Below are 22,003 nucleotides of genomic sequence, written 5' to 3'. Positions count from 1 at the left end.
AATTTAAAGACAGGAACGTCTCCAGTGTCAGAAAATGTGAAATTTGTCTCGCTTTCTTACGGCTGACGAAGCTTGGGTATCCCGCAAAATAATGTGGATTTCTGTTGTAACCGCCCTCAATGAACGTGTAACTGCATTAATACGAGCCATGGGTGGCCATTTTAAGAATTTATGTGTCTGGTTTTTCGGTCTGTTTTTATTTCCTTGTTGTTTATTTAATTTAGCTCGGGTCATGTTGTTTCATTTCCTCAAGGAAATACCCAGCACTGTTTTTAATAGAAAGGAATTTCCCAAGAAAGGTGGTGTAATCTGAATGAAAGTTATACGCGCACTGTTTCTATCTAGAAAAACAAATACAGTTTAACATCATGTCAATGCAGAAGAGACGGACGTTTATAGATGTGTAGAAAAATTAAATTGAAGAATTTTGCACTCGCCTGGTATCAATTTCTTATAGGCCCTACATTTTAAATTCGAAAGAGCACTTATTTTAGCAAGTAAGTTCCCTCCATCTCTGGTTAAGTTCTTAGAAATTCCTTTGTCCAAAATTGAAGTTGACAAAACTATTTATTACACAGAACCCATGAAGGCATCTCTTCAAGACAACATGTACGTTGGTTCTGTAATGGTTTCGTATCAGTTGGGCTTCCTGCAAACAAAAACTTAGTTTTAAGACAAGAATCAGACAAATATTTTGGTGGTTCAGACAGTTACTATCAGATCAAAATTACATTGTTTTATTAACTCATACTGGAATCGTCGATATAATAAACCATTAGAAAAGTTTCCAAATTAATAATTTATACAAAGAGTTAACTAATACACAAAAGTATTTACAAAAAAAGTTAAAAGGCTCATTCGTAGTTCACGTATGATGGTAGATGTAACAAGGATTGACTCTTTAAAAATGTCTGTTAAATAACAGTAAACTCTATTGTCAATTTGCATTACCGAAGTTGCTGTTTTGGGACAGCACATTCTACTATCGATTTTTCTCTGTATACTAACAAAGATTCTACTCTTGCACTACTATCGCAAAAAGGGCGGTTGTCGGGTGTATAAAACAATTGTGTTTGTCAGTCGAGGGCATTTTGTTTTAATAAAAGGTATCTAGAGGTTTCCCATTAGCAAATTTTGAATTTTGCGTGTAGCAATATGTGGATGTTTGAATTATCTTTGTCCTCTTTTCTCATTGGCTGTATGCAGCCTGAATGAATTCTGGTTACAGCAAAAGAGAAATATCTTTTCGGGAGGAGTGATGTTACTATGTATGAACAGAAAAGGCACCGACGGCTTGCCTGTAACATGACATTTCTTGTTCACGGACAGAACTTTAATTTAATGGCGATCTGTCTGTAACCGAAGAGAGAAGAGCAGAAAAAAATGCGCAGCGAGTGGAACAGATTTGTGTATTTTACAGAATACTCCGAAAACAGTAATATCTACTGTATTTTATTGATATTTTCAACAGAAAAGCAACTGTTTGATTTCGCATTTTTTACGCTGTTGGAAGAGGACAAAAAACAAAATGACTTCAGAATTTGGCGCGGAGAACTTTTGACGATTTAGCACAAGTCGAGCCTACCGCAATATAGCCCGGCTCAGCGTCGTCACTGATCAGTCTCCCGACTCGTCATTATTTTGTTTATATTCGAGCAGTAGATTGTACTTATGTCATATTCAAAGAATAAAAGAAACAGAACACAAATCAACTCCTAATGTGGGAGTAAAATGATACATCACAGAGACCTCTTCAAAAAACAATTAAGTGTCTCTGTGTGTTTTTTCTTTTCTTTTAATTATGTACATGGTGTTCTAATATCACCTCTAACAGAGTGAACTCAAGGACACAAGAAGAATCATCTTGGTCTTGAATATCCAAAGTGAATATAAGCAAGTGTTTTTAACTTGAAAAACCGCAAAATAACAGGACATGCCTCTGAATAAACTTGAAAATTAAACCCAATGGAATGAAACTTCAATGAAAAGCAGGGCTCAAAGTTTACTGTCTCAGCAAGACAATCTGGGTCATGAGAAACAATTTCCCGTTTAAATACATACTCACAAAGAAGGGTTTGTGTCGTTGTTGATCCAACATTCATAATCTACCCCGGCTGGTCACAGCTCATGTGATCCATTGGAATTTTCTACTTTCATTTTCGCATCCTGAGGATATTTACCAATTCAGCTCATGAAAATAAAGCATGTAGGTCAAATTTCCTGGGTATGAGGTAAACCAAACACCCAAAACAGTCTGTTGCGTAGAGCCCTAGAAATGGCTAGGGAGTCATGACATGACATCGGCCTTGACGAAATACGGAAAAGATACCGAATATCTGTTATGTCGCCCTCTCTCGTCAGCACAAACATGAAGACGAGGCATAATCTGAACAATAATCTGTAAAGGCTGTACTCTACAGAAATAGCATATTCTATTGACGTTTATTCACAATGTTGAACGCGCATGTATATTATCCTTTACACTTCAACCTTCTCAGCGAGACTAGCTTGAACACCCTCGTCTGTTATTTGTCCAACACATTTGACGGTATTCGTTTACTACCCCTTGCCTGGTCTAAGCAGTCATCATGTGCGCCCAGATGCGTATCAATTTGGCTTTAAAACACATCATACATAAATACACACCTGATGACCTAACGGTTCAAACTCAATAAACACTGTTAAAAAGAGAATTGTCAAACGAATCCGCAAAAAACAAGAACCATCTTGGTTATTATTTACATCTTGGCACAACTACAGGAAATAATGGTGACATATCCATCTGAAAGTCCACCCCACAGGATAAAAGGGGTCTTTCACTGCATCACACTATCTAAAAGTGTGAACTCTATCTGAAAGCTACGTCAGTGTCAAAAATCAGGGTCACCTTTTATCTAATCCAGAGCTTTAAAGAGGAAATCGCAACGGTTTCCGACCATTGATACTGTAATCTGGGAAATGCGTGCAACTAATGCCAAACTCGGGTTAGATTGTACGGTCAGTTCCCTTAGTTAATCTTAATCAGTACCAGTGCTTGAAATGACCAGTTAGTACCAGTGCTTGAAATGACCAGTTAGTACCAGTCCTTGAAATGACCAGTTAGAACACTCCTGTTCCTGTTTCTTATCGAATTTCCGAGTCTCTTACTGCATCTTCCTGCATCATCTTATTGTCACTGAATATGTCTATTACTGATAGGTAATCAGAGAAATGTCAGATTATTCAGGATTAACTTCATGTTTGTATGTTTTTTCTTGCAGCCTTTTTTCATCTACGAGATACAAGAAGTGCATTTAGAAGCATTACTCAGACTTTTCTGTTCACTGACTAAATTGTCGACAGCAAGCCTTTAAATTGATCATTTTGCCTTATTCATACATCTTGAGATTCAATGTATTTATGATTATTGGCGCTCATCTTTTGTTAACGCTCATCGCAAGTTTCTCGTATTTTTTAGAAAATGTTTTGACAAGACCAGCGCCTCGAGGTGTCTTGAGACCTCGATCGAGTTTGTCGTACTCCGTCAAGCTGTCAGATGTAATCAAGTCCAGCCTGTCATAATGTTCTGTTGTGCCCATGTCTTTGGGTATTGTCTCGGAGTAAATATTTGGATTTGGTAAGCCTGAACGTTCTTCCGCACACTCAAAGATGTTCTCCCTGCTTCCTCGAAGCGAACTATAACCGGAACTTCCTGCATTGCTACCTCTCTTGACGATACTTTGGAGTGAGTTGCGACTCAAGCTTCGGCTTAGTTTGCGACTTGATTGTCTGGGTCTCTCGCCAGCGGACACAGTGGATTTCGGTCGGGATTTTTTTGAAAAACTCCATGTACTCGCTTTAGACTTACGCTGTATGTCAGCGTAGATGTGTTGCGATTCACACAGGATGTAACGCGGTGGGCCCATGTTGAATTCACGAGGAATCGTGCGACTGTTGCCTTTCAGGGCAGCGTCAGGTGTAGCATACATGGTACTGTATCGGGATTCTGAGGAAGAGTGGGGCTCATTTTCACACCCAGGCGCCTCTTGTGCTTTTTTCTTCGTTGCCACTCTCTGTATGATGGCGTAAGTTGGAGGTTCCGGGGGTAACTGGCGTTCATTCTGAAGTGGCAACTTTGAGGAAGAAGATTTACCATGCGTCATCGTCTTGGAAGGTTTAAGGGTGGGTGATTCTTTTTCTGTCAACTTCGACGATATGGTAGGCAAAGATTTGGTCAAGTTATCATACTTAATTCCTCTCTGCATCTCTTCGATGTCTGCATATGGTGAGTGGTCACTTGCTTTTCCTGAGAAAAAATAGAATCAAGATAACGTAATACGGCTTCATCACAGAGCATGGAACAAAACTACTCATCCTTTCAACTCGAATAGCGCCCTCATAGGTTTTGCGGAAGTAACCAACCAGGTGTTGACGCGTAATCTGTTGACTGTATGTTGCATACGAGTCATTCTTTCAGGACGACGTGTTCAATAGAATCAAAACTTGAAATGGATTGTTTAATACATGCAAAAGAAGATTTTTTTTGTATTTCTATAAGCAATTTATGAAAAATCAACACATTTCCGTTTTCCTACAGGAATAAACTGTTTAATCCAAGTATCACATCATGGACACCAACACCATCACACGTGCCATCTCGTAGTATCCCAGATCGCAAACAAGAACTCTATCAAAAGTATTCCCATAAGCAAGCACCCGTGACCATATCAAAGCTGAGAAATTGTCCTTAACTGCTTTATTGCAGTAGTGGACACTATAAGACCACAGACCAACAAGAAAACCAAGCAGGAGGCATATCGCTGGTTACCTTTCAGCCTGCCATTCTGCCTTTATGGATGGATGTCACAACTACCGGGATACATCAGTCATGAACAAACAAAGGCGCCATTTCAACCATGTACAGGGATATGAATGGATACAAATTTGACAGTAAAATCCTATCGAGCCAACAGACGCGATGGTTGAATTGAACATTGTCAAAAATAACTCCTGAATACTTTGTATAAAGGCACCTGTCCCGACTATCCCGAGGGGTTGATGTCCAATTTAATTAGTTATTGTTATCATACTGCGAGGCACCCCTCGGCTGAAGTGCAAGATTCCTTATAACATTAATATATCAGACATGATTTTTCTCTGGACAAGCAAGCAGCTAATGGGCCACGAGTAGGGGAACCTCGTGAATTTAATTCAGCACCCTGGAGCTAACGGAGACCCTTGCGATGAAACCTTCATTTCTAATTCTGGAAAGCAGAGCCAGACGGTTGGACGTGCCCTCAAGAACATTGTTGCTGAGCACCGGACACGCTCTGTAACAAAGGGATCTAAGCTAAAAGCACCTGCACTGTCCGCCCAACCATGTTTGTGGAAAAATTACCAGGCGACGGCACAAATAGGGGATCACTGGCGTAATCTGAGTGCCCGCATTTCAAATGCTCTGATGATTTTTCAGATTTCTTTACGAGATGAAGTTTTTCATTTAAATTTAGGTTTTAAATTAAGTTTATTTTAATCAAATCCTATTAATTCATTAAAGTTATAATTACACCCTCTGTTGAGTCCAAGGTAACGGAGACAATGTGACCTCATTTGATTGAAGGACCAACCCCCTCAAATGTTACTTTGATCCAACACTGAAAGAGTACAGGTGCTGTTATCTTGGACACTAATTGTGTATTATGAAGTTCAGTGTGTTGACGTCTGTAATCTACATACCTTCACACATATAGGATGTAATTCAAATGACCGGTACTTTGATAATGCCGCGCCGAATTACAACTGAAGCTGCATCCGAATCTGTTGTCTAGGGATAGGTCTAGGTCTTCGCTCCCTTGGAAATGTGTGGAGACGCGCAGTCAATAGACCTAGCCATAGCTCTGGGAGCCCGTTTCGCCGGGACACGGCCTTAATGTTTAATTCATGCCTTAATTGACTGTGAACATTTTCATCCGCCGAGTCTTCACGTAAATGGACCCTCTGAGGCAATTAGATAACCGAGTTCTATGCTTTGTGTGCAAGTGGGCTGGAACATTTTCATGTCAGTCAAGGTTGCATGTCCTATAGCCATTTACTGCAACTTGTTCATTATCTTGGCCGAACAGACACGGAGAACACACCCTGCTGACGTGGGCTCTCAAGCCATTGGCGTATCCGATTACACCTTACTCCCTAAAATACGAAATTCCCAGCTTCCTTTTGAATCTTTTTCCTCTGATAGAAGCAACAAATGTTTTATCCGCGAAGTTTACCGGCCGGACTGTGTCCAATCACTGTGAGAAGTAACTGTTTATGACAGGTAAGATAATTGGCTTGAACGTTTCCACCAGTGAATAACCATGAGTACTTCAGGGAAAGATGGAGTGGGCTTTGATGAAGTCAATCAATAAGGTGGTGGGAACCAGACCTGACTGAATGGGAAACCTTTAGATCACAGTTTGGTTTCCTGGAGCTAATATTATTCATCTGTTGCCACTCAAAGGCAATACACCGCTCCTAATACGAAATTTCAGAATACTGTATATAGTTAAGCTATAGCTAACTGTGCGTAAATCGGGGGGGGGGGGACTTACATCCTTATCGTTCAACAGAAACCTTAAGTTTGCGTGAGAGCCACAAATATGGCTTTAAAATGGCAATTGCTGATGACTAGACAGCTAATCCTTCTACCACTGATTGCAGAACAATTCTCAGTAAGCAAGTGATTTTCTGCAGATAAAGTTCGTTTTCCTTTAGCGTTTGTACTTTTGAAAAGTTTAAGTTCTGTGAGGGCCATTATTCTGCTTCTTAATCTTTAAAATCGACAGCAGTGGCAACGTTTAACTGTACTCACTGTGGAAAAACAATAGTTTATATGTGTGTCCAAACCAATAAATACACACCTTTTTTGGTTGATTCTCTGATTATCTTCACCTCTCCAGCTTTGATGGATTGAGCTAGAGCCAAAAGCTTGGATTTTCGGAAGGAACAGGAACTAGTTCTTGTGCTGACGAAATCAAAAAAGAGATTAAAATATATATTCACAAAAGTGAAACTATTATCTGCCAATGGGTTACACATTAGGTTATTTTTCTCCGTGTAATTCCGTTAAGGATGCAGTTTGAGTGGTTTACCTTTGAAGAAATGTAAGTCCAGTTAGTCTGCTATCCATACTCCTTCGTTGCCGGTACATTAAGAACAAGATGACGACAGCAGCTAGCGACAACACACCCACACCGCATAACATGCCAGTCAGGAACATCATACCAGAATCTTTCTGTGGAGGCTGCATATCCGGTGTAGCAGGGTCAACTCCCTCATCAATAGGAAAAGAATCTTGAAGACTACTTTCATCAATCTTTGTGTTACTTGTACCGTCTATTTCTGTTCGTCCATGTATGCCCTCTCGGCCAGGACCATCACCATTGCCATTCTTTGATCGCGCTCTCTCTCGATCTTGCTCTCGCTCAGTTGGTGAGATTTCAAATCCTACCCGGTTTCTGCTTTCTGTATTCACCTTTCCTACCCCTACAATTCCCACCTCTTGTTTGGTTACAGAACGGTCCGTTATCCCATTTGGTCTGTACACCAGGGTCTTTGTTGGCCCGCCGGTAGGTTCATTCTTGGTACCACTTCCTAGGGTCGTGGCTGGTGTTGTAGTCGTCAGGGTACCAGCTGTGGTAACTGTAAGAAAAGTTAGAGATGTTAAATAAAGATTGGCAGTGTTTTTTTTTGTGCACAAGACATATTATAATATACATTTATGGCGCCTAACTCACCTCATGCAGAGACGTTAGTGCATTCTGACAGACACATATATACATACACGAATAGGTTATTATGGGTTTCCAAACCCTTAACCTTGTCTCCAGTTTAGCTTCACAATTCTCAACTTTGATCCCAAGAATTCAGACTTACTGGCTCAAAGCAACCCTACTGTCGAGGTCAAAACATCAACATTTCAAATGTGAACACAGGTGTGAGAGTCCTTTAATTTGGTTCTTCGGTAAACATTGTAAAATGGTCCACTCAGGAGCTGCAGCAGGAGAATTCACTGTTGACATATGGAAAATGTCCCATAAATCTTCCTTTCAAAAAGGAAATGCCAGTGGAAATTTAAGGAAATATATCAACACTCAAAACTGTCCCACGTTATTCCCCTCTTTCACCCGAAGGTATTTCCTAAATCCCATCCTCAAGGGATGCTCCGAATGTGTGAGAAGCGGATGAATAATGCCACACACAGACGATGTTATTCGGCGCATACCTGGTGCTGGCGCTGTCATGCACTTCCTGCCACGTTGCACCCAGCCTGTGCAACATTCTTGAACAACTCTGTAAATAGTACGCGTCTCCTCTCGGTAGTTATGCACGTACACAAGTCTAGGGGAAACAAAACAAACATTTAAGACCGAACATTTGGCGCCAAGGATGTTTTCTTACCGATGAATCATTGCAACAAATTTAGAGTGAAATGGACTTTCAGAGTTTAAAGATGCAAAGTTTGAGCAGTATCGTCACTGACGTGAGCAGATCCTAACAGATGTACTTAGTAATATCTATGTTGCAACACGAGAAAGTAAAAAAAACCGCATTGCCATCTATTTCAATTTTGAATAGATGAACAATCACAGTCTTTCTGACCAGATAAATCTGGTCAGAAAGTTCTGCAGTGATTACATGAAGTCGAAACAAAGTTGCTGCTTCGGTCAAGGGCAAAGTTGTTTCTTAAGGGAATACCATGTCACATTGGTTTCTCTCATAATTGTAGCGGAATTCAAAGGTTAAATATTATTCCCTGGTGTCATGGACTGCTAACTCTAACCTTGACTTGGGCTTGAGGTTGGAAGATGGCAGCCGCCACCAATTTCATCACTTTAACTCATTCTTGTAGAAGGGGGTGTTTGAGCTGTCCTGTACCACCTCAAACACGGCTCCCTCCCCTTCCCTTCGACAGGTGTTTACGCAAAGGCACAAAGAGACAGACTTTTATGTTGTGGTACCTGTGATTACCCAACACTCAAAAAATCACTCTAGGAATTCCCAAAAAGAAATTCTGAAAATTGTCATTGGGATAATAATTGATGCTTCTAGTGACTGCAGGCTTCAATTGAATTTAAGTGGCCGAGGGAAAGTCGAAGAAAGCTAGAAGGCAAGAAGAGTTGTACGGTGATGGCGCACTGTTTTACCAACTGTAAGTTTTAGTTGAAACAGTGTTTCGCCAACTTGGAGCAACTGGTACTCGAATACATCAATCAAAATATGAGGATGACATACCCAATAACAGATGACATAAGACTATGGATCAGTCTGCTAAGATTTATGGAGTTTCATCAGGTATGGGACGTTTCAGCCTATAAGAATTTTTCATTTGATGATGAAAAAGTACCTCAACGATTCAGGATTTTTATATTTGTCCATGTATGGTATTTATTGTAACACAGTGTTAGTTACGGTAATTTCTTTTTAGTTGCAGTGACGTCAAGATCACTTCTGATTATAACTAGGTCTGCAACAATCGTGGCTTCTCGGATATAGAAAAAAGAGCAGGCATAACATGCTTGACATTACTAACACATGTAAGCCTATATTACTTTGAATAAATTAACTTCCTACAGAAGAATATAACTAGGTTATATCAGCGGTGTCTTGTAATGCCAACTTCTAATTGACTTGCTATTGAAAAACCTAATATCAATATCAATATTGCCATTACATAGTAAGTGTTTCCTTCCATCTAAATTACCATTTTGGTAAAAGGCGGTAACTCCAATTATTGGAGTTTTTAGTTGCAAACTGCGTCATTGTATCACTAATTTCCAGACACTGACCCGGTTGCGACTTAATTAATCAAATTAAGTTGATAGCTAGCATCTGTTGCACCGATAAATGACTACTAGAGCGAAAGGTTCATTTCGTCGTGCTTCTAAATTTGTTTCGCTGTCAGAAATGTAACTTTAAACACTTGAGTTACGTGTTTTCGGTCATACAAGATGGACATTCATGTGCAGTTTTTAACACTCTCTCTATTTCATTCTGGACACAGATAATGTCCCTCTCATATGTTTGGTGTCACCTCCATTTAGAATGCTGGATCCGCCACCGTAAACACCCCAATGCTTGAACTGGGGTGACTGTTTTAAGCCATACGGCTGACATAATGTTCATGCCACACACGCAAGGTTTGCTGCTGTTTGATTTTTCCGCCCTAACTGAAATCATCGATATGAAGTCACGTGTTACCTGTATCGACTGCAGCGGCCCTGAATTCCACATAATGTCGTGTATCGTATCGTCTGGGTCTTGGTGCCAGGAAACGGGATGCGGTAAACTTCAGTAACGCTATCAATAAACAAAACAGAAAGAATGAGGAGACTTTTGTTACTTTTTCAAAATAAATAGAGTTGGGTTTTTTTGTTTCTGTATATGATAGATTTGACATGAAAGTGTCATAGTATGTATAGTTTGTTCTGATAAGGAGCATTTATAGACAAGATTGTAAGTTCTTGAAGCGGAAAAATATTCCTGCTAGAATTTTCTCCTGCAAGCTCTTCGTATCAATGTATATTAACCATGCAGCGGTTTTTATGCAGAACATACGTTCACGTTTCAAATTCAAGGCAAACTTAAATGTCTTCTTTATTTGTTTCTGTGTTGTTTTGGAACTCTGAAAATCACAGTTGTAACAGTATAATGACTCCTGTTTTTACACTACGCCATGCCATGGGAGCTAGCTGTAGTGAATGACGTATATCCTCCATGGAAGAATCAACTTGTACCTGGCACAGACTATGGAAGACTAAAATTGGTGCTTGAAGATTCAACCATGATTCAACCAACCATAACGATACACACTACGTCTTCCGCCAAATAAGACAGTTTTGTGCATCGTGACCAGTGCATCAGCAGCTACGAGGCTGGGTATCTCTTACAGTCATTTCTGGGTAAAACCGTTCTCTCCAAGGATTGGTATCTTCGCTGTACATCAGTACAGCCTCAAAACTATGTCTGGCATCAATTAGTGGAAGTAAATCCCTATAATTAGTTCAGTAGACTCGTCACGCCAAGGGTTTCCGATTGGTCAGGTCATGCACGGAGCCTTCCATGCACTTTTAAGGTGGTCATGCTTGGTAACCCTCTACCGCCAACGGGTTAACGTCAGTCATCACTCAACGTCACTCTATTCGGCCAGTCTTCTTAGCACGACGACGGCCATTATTACATTTTATTAGATGTCACAGGTGTCTCTGATTGTCGCCGTGGTTTCAGGAGTTGCTGGCCAATTCTGAGGTTTAACTGTCTTGTCTACTTATCAAGGGCCAACAAGACAAGATTACGGAAATGCTATACGCCAAGAGACGACACGGTGGTACACCACTCTAACTCCTAGTGCGGCTAGTCGTCTCTTTGGAATGATTGAATTCATCATGGCGCTAACAGACCACAACGCTGCACACATTGGCCCATTTTATAACCAAACTATATTCCTGATGAATTGGGCCTATATTTACCTGGTTATTTAGTCGTTTATTTGTTAAATTTTGGGTTTATTTTTCTTTTTATAACCATGCAGAAAATTTTGAGACGGGCAAGTTGGCGTCAAAATCACTGACAGCAGTGCATATTAAGATTTATGAAATACTCAGCATTCATCCAAATATGCATCAGCCGGTCCATTTCTTAATTCCTTTTGAAGCTTTTGAAAAGGAAAACTCTGGGACGAATCGCGATTGCACCCAAGGTGAGTCATCACATTATACAAAACATTCACATGCCCGATTAACTCTGACAAGGACGGGAAACACCGGCAAAATAATATTTACTTACCAATTGACTCTTGTAAGTAAATGTAACACTTCTTTAAGAGGTCCACTTTGGGTATATATTGAGTACATAATTCCCTGAGTATATACTCACAAAATACGAGAAATCCTAAATTTCACTGTAATTGTCATGAAAATTTTCATTACTCCTTATATTGAAGAATGCTTCCATAAAGTGAAATACTCAACATATTAACAATTGAGCAGTTTTCATTTATAATACTGAATAGTAAATCGTCACTCACTCAGTGAGCTGAAACTCATTAAGTGTCATTCCTTTAACACCCAAAAGAGGCGTTGCCATCAAATAGCCCAATCGTCCGATTTTGACCAAGCAGAACCAGAGGGGTAAAACTCAGTCTTCACTCCTCAACCTTTCTCACAAACCAATCAACACCTCTCTTCGAGGATTCGGAAGGATTTCCATAGACTGCAAGTAGCGGATTTAACACGCCCTATAGGTAATGTCTCACCGTGCTCTGAGATGTTCAACACATGCGATGAAGTAAAATGTTAAAATAAGGTTCATCTCAGAAAAAGTCAGCTTGCGAAGATACAGGAAACATCTTGTAAAGTGATCAGGAAGTCAGTAAGACCTGGATCTATCCAAAGGCCGCGAGAAAGGACGGAGTTGACCGTAGAGCATTGGCATTACGAACTCTGACTTCTCATGATAAATGACTGGGCGATTCATTGGTTTAGAACCTTCAAAAAAGTACAGGCTCCACGTCGAAACGAGAGAGGGCGCTTTGCTTCCTCACAACTTTTTCCTCTCAGCCAACATCACTGGCCGCTGTGCAGAACTTAAATAATTTAATTTTTTTAAAGTTCGGCAAGCAGTTTATAACGGCGTCTAGGCCAAAGGTCAGACCAGTACTTGCACAGTGATCTGTCGCCACGAAAGCTAGAAAAAGTAGGGGGGAAATAAATTTTTGTTATTTGCTATTTTCAAATTATCTAGACCATGAGCTTTAGAGTGACATATAACTTATGTGGGAAGCCCTTCCCTGCAATCCCTTGTCAAGAGGCTAGGATCGCAAGTCCTAAAAAGCTTGGCTTCCTAAACCAAGTCAAAGCCAAAAGATCTTGTATGTGATCTACTGTCCGCTGACTGTTGTTGTACGAGGAGGTTTGCTTTACATCTGTGTTCCATTACGCAATAAAACGGAACCATGTAAAGTGGTTTAGAGGAAAAATTAACAGCTGATAAGATAATTATTTTGTCACAGAAAATATCCTTTAAAATCTTCATCAACTACTGACAGTATGTTGTTTTGAAGAAATTTGAAAGATGTGAAATCGTCTTTTACGACAAAACTATGAGGTCTAGTGTCAGAAGAGGGTAGATATCTACTGAACCAGAAATTAGTGACTCATCTAGATGGTTGGAAATATATCATCATACCTTTAAGAAATGAACAAATTGCAAATATTTTGGAGCTTGGACTGCTTGCTGGGCCGGGTTATTTTTGTCGATTGTGCTTAAAATTATCGCGAATATTTTTTAAAAGACGTGGAAAATCAAACGTAAGAGGTTTCAATTCCCAGTAAATGCTCACGGGTCTGTTGAACTTTTAACGTCTTTTTCAGTGTGATAACTTTTAAATTAACACAGCGCACCTTTGCAATGGATTTTTCATTATGCCTTTACAGCAATATGCGTTTGATGAGTGCACTTTTTGTAGAGCACTACTAGGTATATTTGTCACTATAAGACAAATCAAAGCAACCAAAGACGATTAGACCAGAGAATATTTTTAGCCTCAGAGTAGCATTAGCCAGATTATTATGGAATCCATAAGTATCACGTTTCCACATGTTACGTCACATCCCACGTCACTCACTTGAAACGATTTGACAACCTGTCATCATAGCTGATTCGAAGTTTTTTAAGTGCTTAAGTGCATAACTTGCTGCGCGAATACGATGTGAGACGCTGATTCCTTCCCTAATTCCGCTGAACACCCTTTCGCTACCTCTGCACATTTAGATCAAGGATGCCACACCTTAATTTAATGAAGAAAGTACTTGACACAACTAAATGCAGACACTCGAAGGCGATTTAGAGCCTCAAGTCGAAGTGGGTGGTTGTATTACCGATACTGTTTTTTTTTATTAATTTCGAGTAAAGTTTATACAAAAAAAGGAACAAATTTCTTTTATTTTTCATATTTTTGTGATCTATGAATTGTAAGATCGCCAAAATCAGCAAAGAAATGAAATAGGGATAATTTGCCAAGAACAAAAATCAACCGGTATACATGTATTTATGATCGTGTGTTCGTAAAATTACAAGCGCTGTAATACAATGGAGTTAATATAGCACTCTAAACCGAGGTTTTGCACCCCTTAAATATAAATAGGCCTCCCGAGTTGACACTATTATTGGGAATGCTACACTGGGAAACTAGAAAGTCTCCAAATGAATAATCTAAGGAGATTTGTACCGTGAATTGCACAAACTCATTTTGAAATGTCACTGTGGTGATCTTTCAACAGCTTAACGTCTGGCCGTATTTGGTTAGAAACTGTTATGCAGCCAATTACTGATCAACAATGTCATTTGTTCAACCTTCATGAAGGACATCGTTTGTACAAAAATGGAACTATAACACAAGGGGTGTTGGTATTAGAGGCTAGCCAGCAGGAAGTCCATTAATTAAGATGGCTATTTGCCTGGCCTTGTCATTCTGATCTTAATCTTCACTGGGTCAAATCACATGAAGGCTACAATTAAATCGTAGCTTCACAAAAGAATTTTTCTAGGAAGTTTATAGTTAGTACTTTTAATATACTGTGGTATGATGAACAGTCTTCTTTGTACGTTTCTACAATGAACCATGTTTTTGGAAGAGGCAGTTTATTTGCATTTCAGCGCACTTGGTAGACATTTGGAAGCTTATGTACTACAAACGGCAAAGGAGAAACAAGTTTAACACTGGAGAGAGATATCCCAAATTTTAGAGGTTTAAAAGTGGCCAACGACAACACACTATTTAAGTGACCAATACTGATAATGACTGATGGTTGCTGTCTCTTCACTCAACGGCTAATCCTGCATTCCTTCCTTTGTGAAACCATTTGTCTCCGTCTCGTTTTCTTACCCTATTTACAGCCAAACTCCAATCACATACTCATCGTCGCAGGATCATCCATTAAAAAAATGAGCTTCAGTTAGTACTGACAGAAATGGCGCTAATTCATTCAGGTTATCTGCCCAGACGAATAACAGCAGACGGATATTAGATAGAAGACACAAAAGATGCACGGAGGAGCGTAATTGACCACTGGAAATGAACTGATTAGAAACAGAATGAATCTCTTATTATCCCTCCATCCTCATCAAGGACCACAATTATCTCTACTTAAAGCCATCCTGTCTATTCCGGAGGAGCATATTCTGTCACTTTTCGTCGAACAATTAAAATCTTATTGTCAGTTAAGCTTTAAATGTCACCGCATATTTCCCAACCTGTCACGCAGACTTGAATCAGATGAAGAGGTTTAGAAATGATCACAAGTAATAATCTTTAAGCTAGCCTTCGAAACCAAAACCAGACGTTGAGTCTCAAAATGATGATCCAGAAACCCGCCCGATAATGCGTATCTGTTCCAAGGTGCAGACATTCGAAAGTGCAGAATAATGGTAAAATTGTAGAGGTCATTTGGTGGGCAAGTTCTACAGAAACCTTCAGACAGAGGATTTTTTAACACGCAAATCATTAGGTTTGGCCTCTGACTCATATTTCGTGATTAAATTTTATTTCTCGCAGGAATTGAATCCTTTTGGCTTAGCATCACGGTTTTTCCAAAACAAGGACTTCTCTAAATGGACCAAGGAGTCCATCGACAGGAAGGACAATTAGTAATTCTTAACCAAAATCACATAAAAATCTGTTGATATATCCTGGACATGACCCCTGGATGGGAATAGCAAATAGTACTATATGAAAATCAATTACTGCACCATTCTAACGTTTCTACATCAAACACACTTTACAGCACCAAATATTTCACTGCATGCATCCTATTCAAGATTTAACGATTAATTATTAATTAACTATTTCAATTTGATAGACTTTGTAAAATCAGTGAGCTTTGTTGTTATCCATAAAGCCTTTTGAATGTAGACAATCTAGTTGCTCAACATCTAATGGCAAGGCGTCAAAATTTCTGAGATAATTGAATGAATATCGTTGGCTTGCAAAAAGTACATGGATTACTGCTCTCGTAAACACCATCCCACTATTCGAAAGCTAACGACCATTTAGTTTGGGATGTACAGGATGTTCTTTAAGACTGACACTGTAGTAGGTGTCCGTTATCACTCTGTCCAGGGTTTCTTGTATCGTCACGGCTGACTAACGTCTGCATCCTGATCAAAACTCCATGCCAAAAGAGGGGGGTTTTGTTCTCTATCTATCCTACAAAGAGTAGGCTATAAATTAGAGAATGAAACTGTGTTTGATTTCATCTTTCTTCAGACGTGGGTTTGTATAATCGATAGACACCATTGTTAAATTCAGACAGAAGCATAACTTCAGTGGTGTATCTGGGGTACATTTGCTGGGAGCGCTGGGGGGGGGGCTAATTTTCCGGAAGGTAAGAGAGGTACGTTAGGATCTGAACTACCTCATTCTGTCAATTAAGGCAGACTATAGTTATGAGTAGAACTCCTATACCAATCTCTAGATCTATAAATATTTTTTTTGCACAGATCTTATAAACGCGATGTTAACTCAACAAAAACTCAAACCATTGTGAATCATTATGAGTCAAACCAAACAAGAAAACTTGGGGGTCTTGCTGGTGGGTGGATCTGGCAAATATTTCCTGGGATGATAGGACTTCAGATGGACTTCCTGACAACCCTCGGCATTAAGGTTCCAGAAAATCTCACTGAAATAGCTCGTCAAATACAAAATATAAATCATTCCAGGGACCCTCTCAGAGATTCTCCAGTGTCAGACTGGGATTTCTTCGATATGGATGGTCCTTACTCATCCGTGTCATTTCTGGACAGCCTTTCAACCTCAATAACGACTAGATGCGATAACAGACATCTTTTCTTTACCACTGTGCTCTGTAGTGACAGGCTTATTAAGTATCTGAACTATTAACCACTACATCAGAATCACTTAATGACAGAATGAGCAAAGCACAAATTGACAGTTGACTCTCATTCACTCTCTTAATATGTTGCTATGTAATAAGCCAGAAACTTCCAAACTGTTGACGAATTAACGAGCGGGAATTTCTGATCTTCGAACTTTTAAACAAAATGAAGTCCTTCCGGGGGCATTATAGATTTAACCTTTATTCGTATTCAAAGAAATGTCTGACTCATTGCGAGGTTGGGAGAAACCCAGAATGTTAAAGTGCTGCTTTCAGATTTTGGAATTGAACTAGTAATTCGACAGTCCTTGATAACATACAAACAGTTGAAGTCAGATTCTTTTAATAAAATAGTTATAATCTTTTGTTAAATTAAACTGTCAACCATCAACCGTTAGGTACGATTTGAGCTCTTAGGTAAAGTATGGAAATCATGAAAATAACTTTCAAATCGATGCATGAATAAATCTTTGCAAAAGGGATAAAACTGATTATGATATCTTCATCTACTTGTACATTTGCCACACGAGTCTGATTACTATTCAAGTAAAACCAGTCTGGTTTCCACCCATATGTACCATAGATCACACTAAGACATGTAGTCATGCAATGTCGACTTCAAAGTGTTTTGGCTTGCAGGAAGGGAATGTCGGAGGACCAAAAAGGATGAAACAAGACTTCTTTGTCTTGTCGACAGGAAGCTCAGTGAAGACCAAGCTGCGGCTAGAAATTAATTAAAGCTACTCATCAGCACATTCAGTTAATATACCCAACCAAAAGAAGCATCGGGTATTGGGTACGTGCGTAACAAATGGTGCATACTGAACACGTGGAGATATCTTTAGTGGCCATTCTTACAACCAAAGGCTACGACTAAGGCTTCCTGCTTGCAATCAAGTTAACGGTCTGGGTTAAACATTGAAGTTCGATTTGCTAACCAATCTTTCAATCTTCTAGAAAACAGCAACTATTCGCTGGAGACAACACTAATGCCTATGGTTATTGGAAAGGCATGGTCACGCCGGTAGTCCTGTGTGATTGACATCAATAAATTTTGACTCGAGAAACCCCAGATATTCTTCTGACAACCATAACACCTTTGATTTATGCACCGACAATCAATCCATCAAGTTCTTAGGATGTAAGGCATACTCGTACAATTGGTTCCTTAAGATCTTGCAAGACGAGGTGACTAAATTTTTTTTCGCTCAGGGGGTCACACGTGTCATCACGACGGGAGAACCTGGAATGACTTAACAATGTCACTTTATAGTACCGGTACCCTACAGACACCTGGGGTTAGCAGAGACGATGCTTGTCTGGGGAAGAGTTTTTTGGCTGATTAAAGATTACTCACTGAACACAAGAATCCACGATTAATTAGGAAAATAATATATAATCTATAAACACACTTTAATGATATAGCAAATTACCTTTTGTGAGGCATTTATCACACATACAGTCATACTTTAATATTAAACCAAAATATTCAAGAATATTTGGTTTGAAAATCTGATTCATTCGTTCAACGGCATGAAAGTCAACATCCAAAAACAAACTGCATTTCGTGGGGTCTTTCCTGGGTTTCAAATTTTAGCCAATACTTCGACTGTTCAAGCTTACTTTCAAAATGGAAATTAACTGTGAACTCTTCCCCTTCTTTAATTTATCAGAAACTGTGACTGCGGATACAAATTTGATTGTATCGCCTGAAGGAAACGTGACTGAAACAAAGCGAGACCACAAACGGTATAAATATAGAAACTGTAAACCTTATTCCCCTTGAGTATTTCTATTAAGTCAGTGGAATTCTAAAGGTGTTATCCATCAGGGCCTTCAGGCAAAAAACTTACCAGGCCAGGTTAAATGTTTAATATGACCCACTGGCCTCATAACATGTTTTTTTAAATGTGGTCCGAAGGGAGGACTCCGGGGGGCGTCATATTGATACTATTGACGAATGACAGACAATAGTGACTGCGACGCGCATATACCTGCAGAAATAGAGCAACTGGCTGCTGTAATGGTGAATATGTCATTTCAGCAACCAAGGGATACATAGCACCCAATGTGAATAATGACAAATTCTTTTCTCTTTAAGTTCCAGTCTGACATCTTGCTTTCGGGAAAACAATTAAAAAAAAGTAACCGCGGAGACATAGAGCGTCAGAGGTCCTGCAAGAATTCAAGGTTATGAAATGTTTCATGGCTACCAATCTCAATTAGAAAGCACAACCTTCCCTCTGAAACCGGAACGGATTAATTAAAACTGAACAATACTCCAAAAAAAAACCAAAACGCAAAAAACTGCATCATTGTGACTTCACGTGCCCTGAAAATATTTCCCAATTTTGATACCAAGTACCGCCACCAAAATGGCACCTTTAGATATCAGCCATGGATGGACAGTGATGCATTGTTGATGCGATCAAAGAGATCATTCACTCGTCGTCTAGACTACTTCATTTCATCTTATGACGCTAGGTCGTGAGGAACGGCCTTTGACTTTATTCCAATGAGGAACATATTGAATTCCAGAGAGGAGGGTAACCTAGAGGGTGGTAATCAAGTCGAAACGTGCGGTGTGGTTTGCGCTATGTACTTGCTTCATGAAATCTTTCTAAACTTAATTTACACGATGAACTGTGAATCCCATCTAATCACTACTCACTGAAAAAGCCTAAACGCAGTTTAATCGGTTAATGAGTTGATGAAAAAGGGAAAGAAAATCAGCATTTCCTATTATGTGTGACTGTTTTCTTGATGAAAATGAAATGTTCCATAGATTTGAAATTTCAAACATGCCGGTTTTTCTGGGAAAAATAAATGGGGCACACAGGTTTTGGTTTTTCATTCCACCGGAGTTTGAGATCGTACTTAAATGTCTCATTGTTAAATCAAAGAAAAAGGCCGATATTAGGCCAAAAAGAATAATTTCTTTGGCTATAGCTGTTCAAATTGGAATTGGTAATAACAAAAATTATAAGACTAAAGAGATAAATACAATATATAAAAATACTTTTTCGAAATTGCAGTTAATTCTTACTCAACCAAAACGTGAGCACAGCATCAGAACATCGCTTTTTGTCTCAAAAATGTGGTATATGGATAAACTGGTTGATTTAGTCTGATGAATTCCTTGGTGTTGTCGTAACATTTCCCGACACTTTAAAGTTAAAAAATGTTTCTCCATACATTCATTTTTGGAGTGCTGTTGATCGACGGATGGGGAAGAACAAATCTAGCGACGACGTGACAGATTCATTCACTTGGGAACACAGAATGAGGAAAAAAGTTTATTTTAGAACGGACAGTCATGGTCATGTTGGACTTGTTTCTTATGATGAATTGGGGTCGTGGTGGGCTGCAGGTAGTTAATAAAGTTACATCTCCATTCAATTTGACTGAAACCTACGACAATTGGAATGAATTTTACATAGCATTTTCATCCTACTGTAGCACAAGTGTTACAGAATATACAGCTATAATGGCTGCAGTAATTAAAATATGATTCAGTAATTAATTCAGAATATGGCCGTAGTTAAAGTGAAGATTAAATGTTACCTTTTTATGCGGGTGCAGACGTTGTTCCCCTTGGGTCTTTTTGCTGCCTCAGCCCCCTGGCCGAGGGTAACAATCACAGTCAATACAAAAGTTAAGATCCAGAGAAAACGAACTGAACTCCAAAAAGACAGCGAGAGATTCATGTTGGCACTTGTATGCGTAAACCACACTGACAAGCAACCGCCAATTTGTGTCAGATGTCAAGTGTTATACAGCAGTCAGATCTTAACGGTATTACAACAAGCATAGCTGAAACATTTTGCACACACGAAAACGTACAGAAGGCAAGACATCCATCCAAAGTTTCCCCATGTCTCCTGTCAGCAATAAGAAGCTCTTCTTCTGTCGTATTTTCCCAAAAGATGCAACAAGTGGTGGTAACTACAGCGAGTCCTGCTTCAAGGTATAATCTCAACAAAAATATCCAACTTCCCTCGACGGGAAAGCCGAGGTGACTGTAGGTCTATCGTAGAAAGCTTACCGTCTGCCCAGGATTGGTGAAACGTCAAGGCAAGGCTGAACTCTATAAACTCTCTAGACTGGGATGTTCTCATTTTGTCCAGGGCACGACGGGCAAACGATCTCAGGTTCAAAGGATTATGCAGTCACCCCCACTTAAGGAATGGACTCTTCAAGGCACTTTCTAAATTAGAAGTACACCGTGGATTGGCTTAACTTTCTTGATCTGCATATTTTGTATTCATAAAACAACGGAGAGTGAATACAAGCTGGTTTTAATCTACAATATAAATCCATTTGAAAATAAAGCCCCTTCTTAAAAATCTATACAGGTAAGATATCTGACAAGAAAGTGCTTAAATCAAAGGACGAAGAAATCTTATCTCAATAGGGTATCCAGTATAAAGCAAAATATCGGCGATAGCTAAAATGAAGAGCTGTGGTTAGAAAATCCGTGAGTCACAAAAACACCCCTTGTTGGTTTTGAATAATCCTGCAGACACCTATTTGTATGAAATTAGAGCCTTACAACAGATTCATTAAGAAAGGAAAAGACTTTCAGTTCTAATTTTAAAGGGGAAACCTCAGCGTCCCTTTTTAAGCCTTGATCAAGCAGGACTTCCTACAGGACCCACCCCAGGGTCACTGGGAATTTACTCAACCTAATTCAGCATCTTAAAGTCTTACACAAAAGCCTGCTTATCATCAGCCCCACGCTGGCGGTGTGAGGAGTTCTAGGAAAGTTGGTCCGCAAAAGAGAAGTCCGTTGATGAAATGTGAACAAAGTACACTCGTTGTAGAACAAGGGTGCTGAAAGCAGACAGACTGACCTCTTCTTGCTTCAGCTGTCATTATAATGGAATCGTCAAATAGTTTATTTCGCCAATCATGCAAAAAGCAATGATGTACTGCAGACAGCACATATCCTTCCGAAATTTAACACGGTGGCAAATGCTGTTTTTGAAAGGTGCTGTCAACAAGGAGCGTCCCTTCGCATACAGTGTGGAGGATTCTGGTATAAATTCGCTCTTGTGATTCGAAAGTTTCACACAGTGCAGAAGATGGCG

The 22,003-nt window shown here is 39.5% G+C and overlaps 1 protein-coding gene across 1 annotated transcript; it reads right to left on the bottom strand.

Annotated features, from left to right (window-relative positions):
* Window positions 1-36: 36 nt before the first annotated feature.
* Window positions 37-21,090, bottom strand: LOC110975947 (uncharacterized). Its single transcript, XM_022228837.2, has 6 exons — window positions 20,478-21,090; window positions 10,219-10,317; window positions 8,243-8,358; window positions 7,110-7,659; window positions 6,879-6,982; window positions 37-4,285 (listed from the first exon to the last, which is right to left on the bottom strand). The coding sequence occupies exons 1-6, from the start codon at window positions 20,618-20,620 to the stop codon at window positions 3,414-3,416; spliced, it is 1,884 nt and encodes a 627-aa protein (XP_022084529.2). The 5' UTR covers window positions 20,621-21,090; the 3' UTR covers window positions 37-3,413.
* Between the last annotated feature and the right edge of the window lie 913 nt (window positions 21,091-22,003).

This window comes from Acanthaster planci, linkage group LG08, assembly GCF_054643075.1.
Source record: "Acanthaster planci isolate LZ-2023a linkage group LG08, COTS_SCS, whole genome shotgun sequence".
NCBI classification, from domain to species: Eukaryota; Metazoa; Echinodermata; class Asteroidea; order Valvatida; family Acanthasteridae; genus Acanthaster; species Acanthaster planci.
This window is presented reverse-complemented; position numbering and strand designations above follow the sequence as displayed.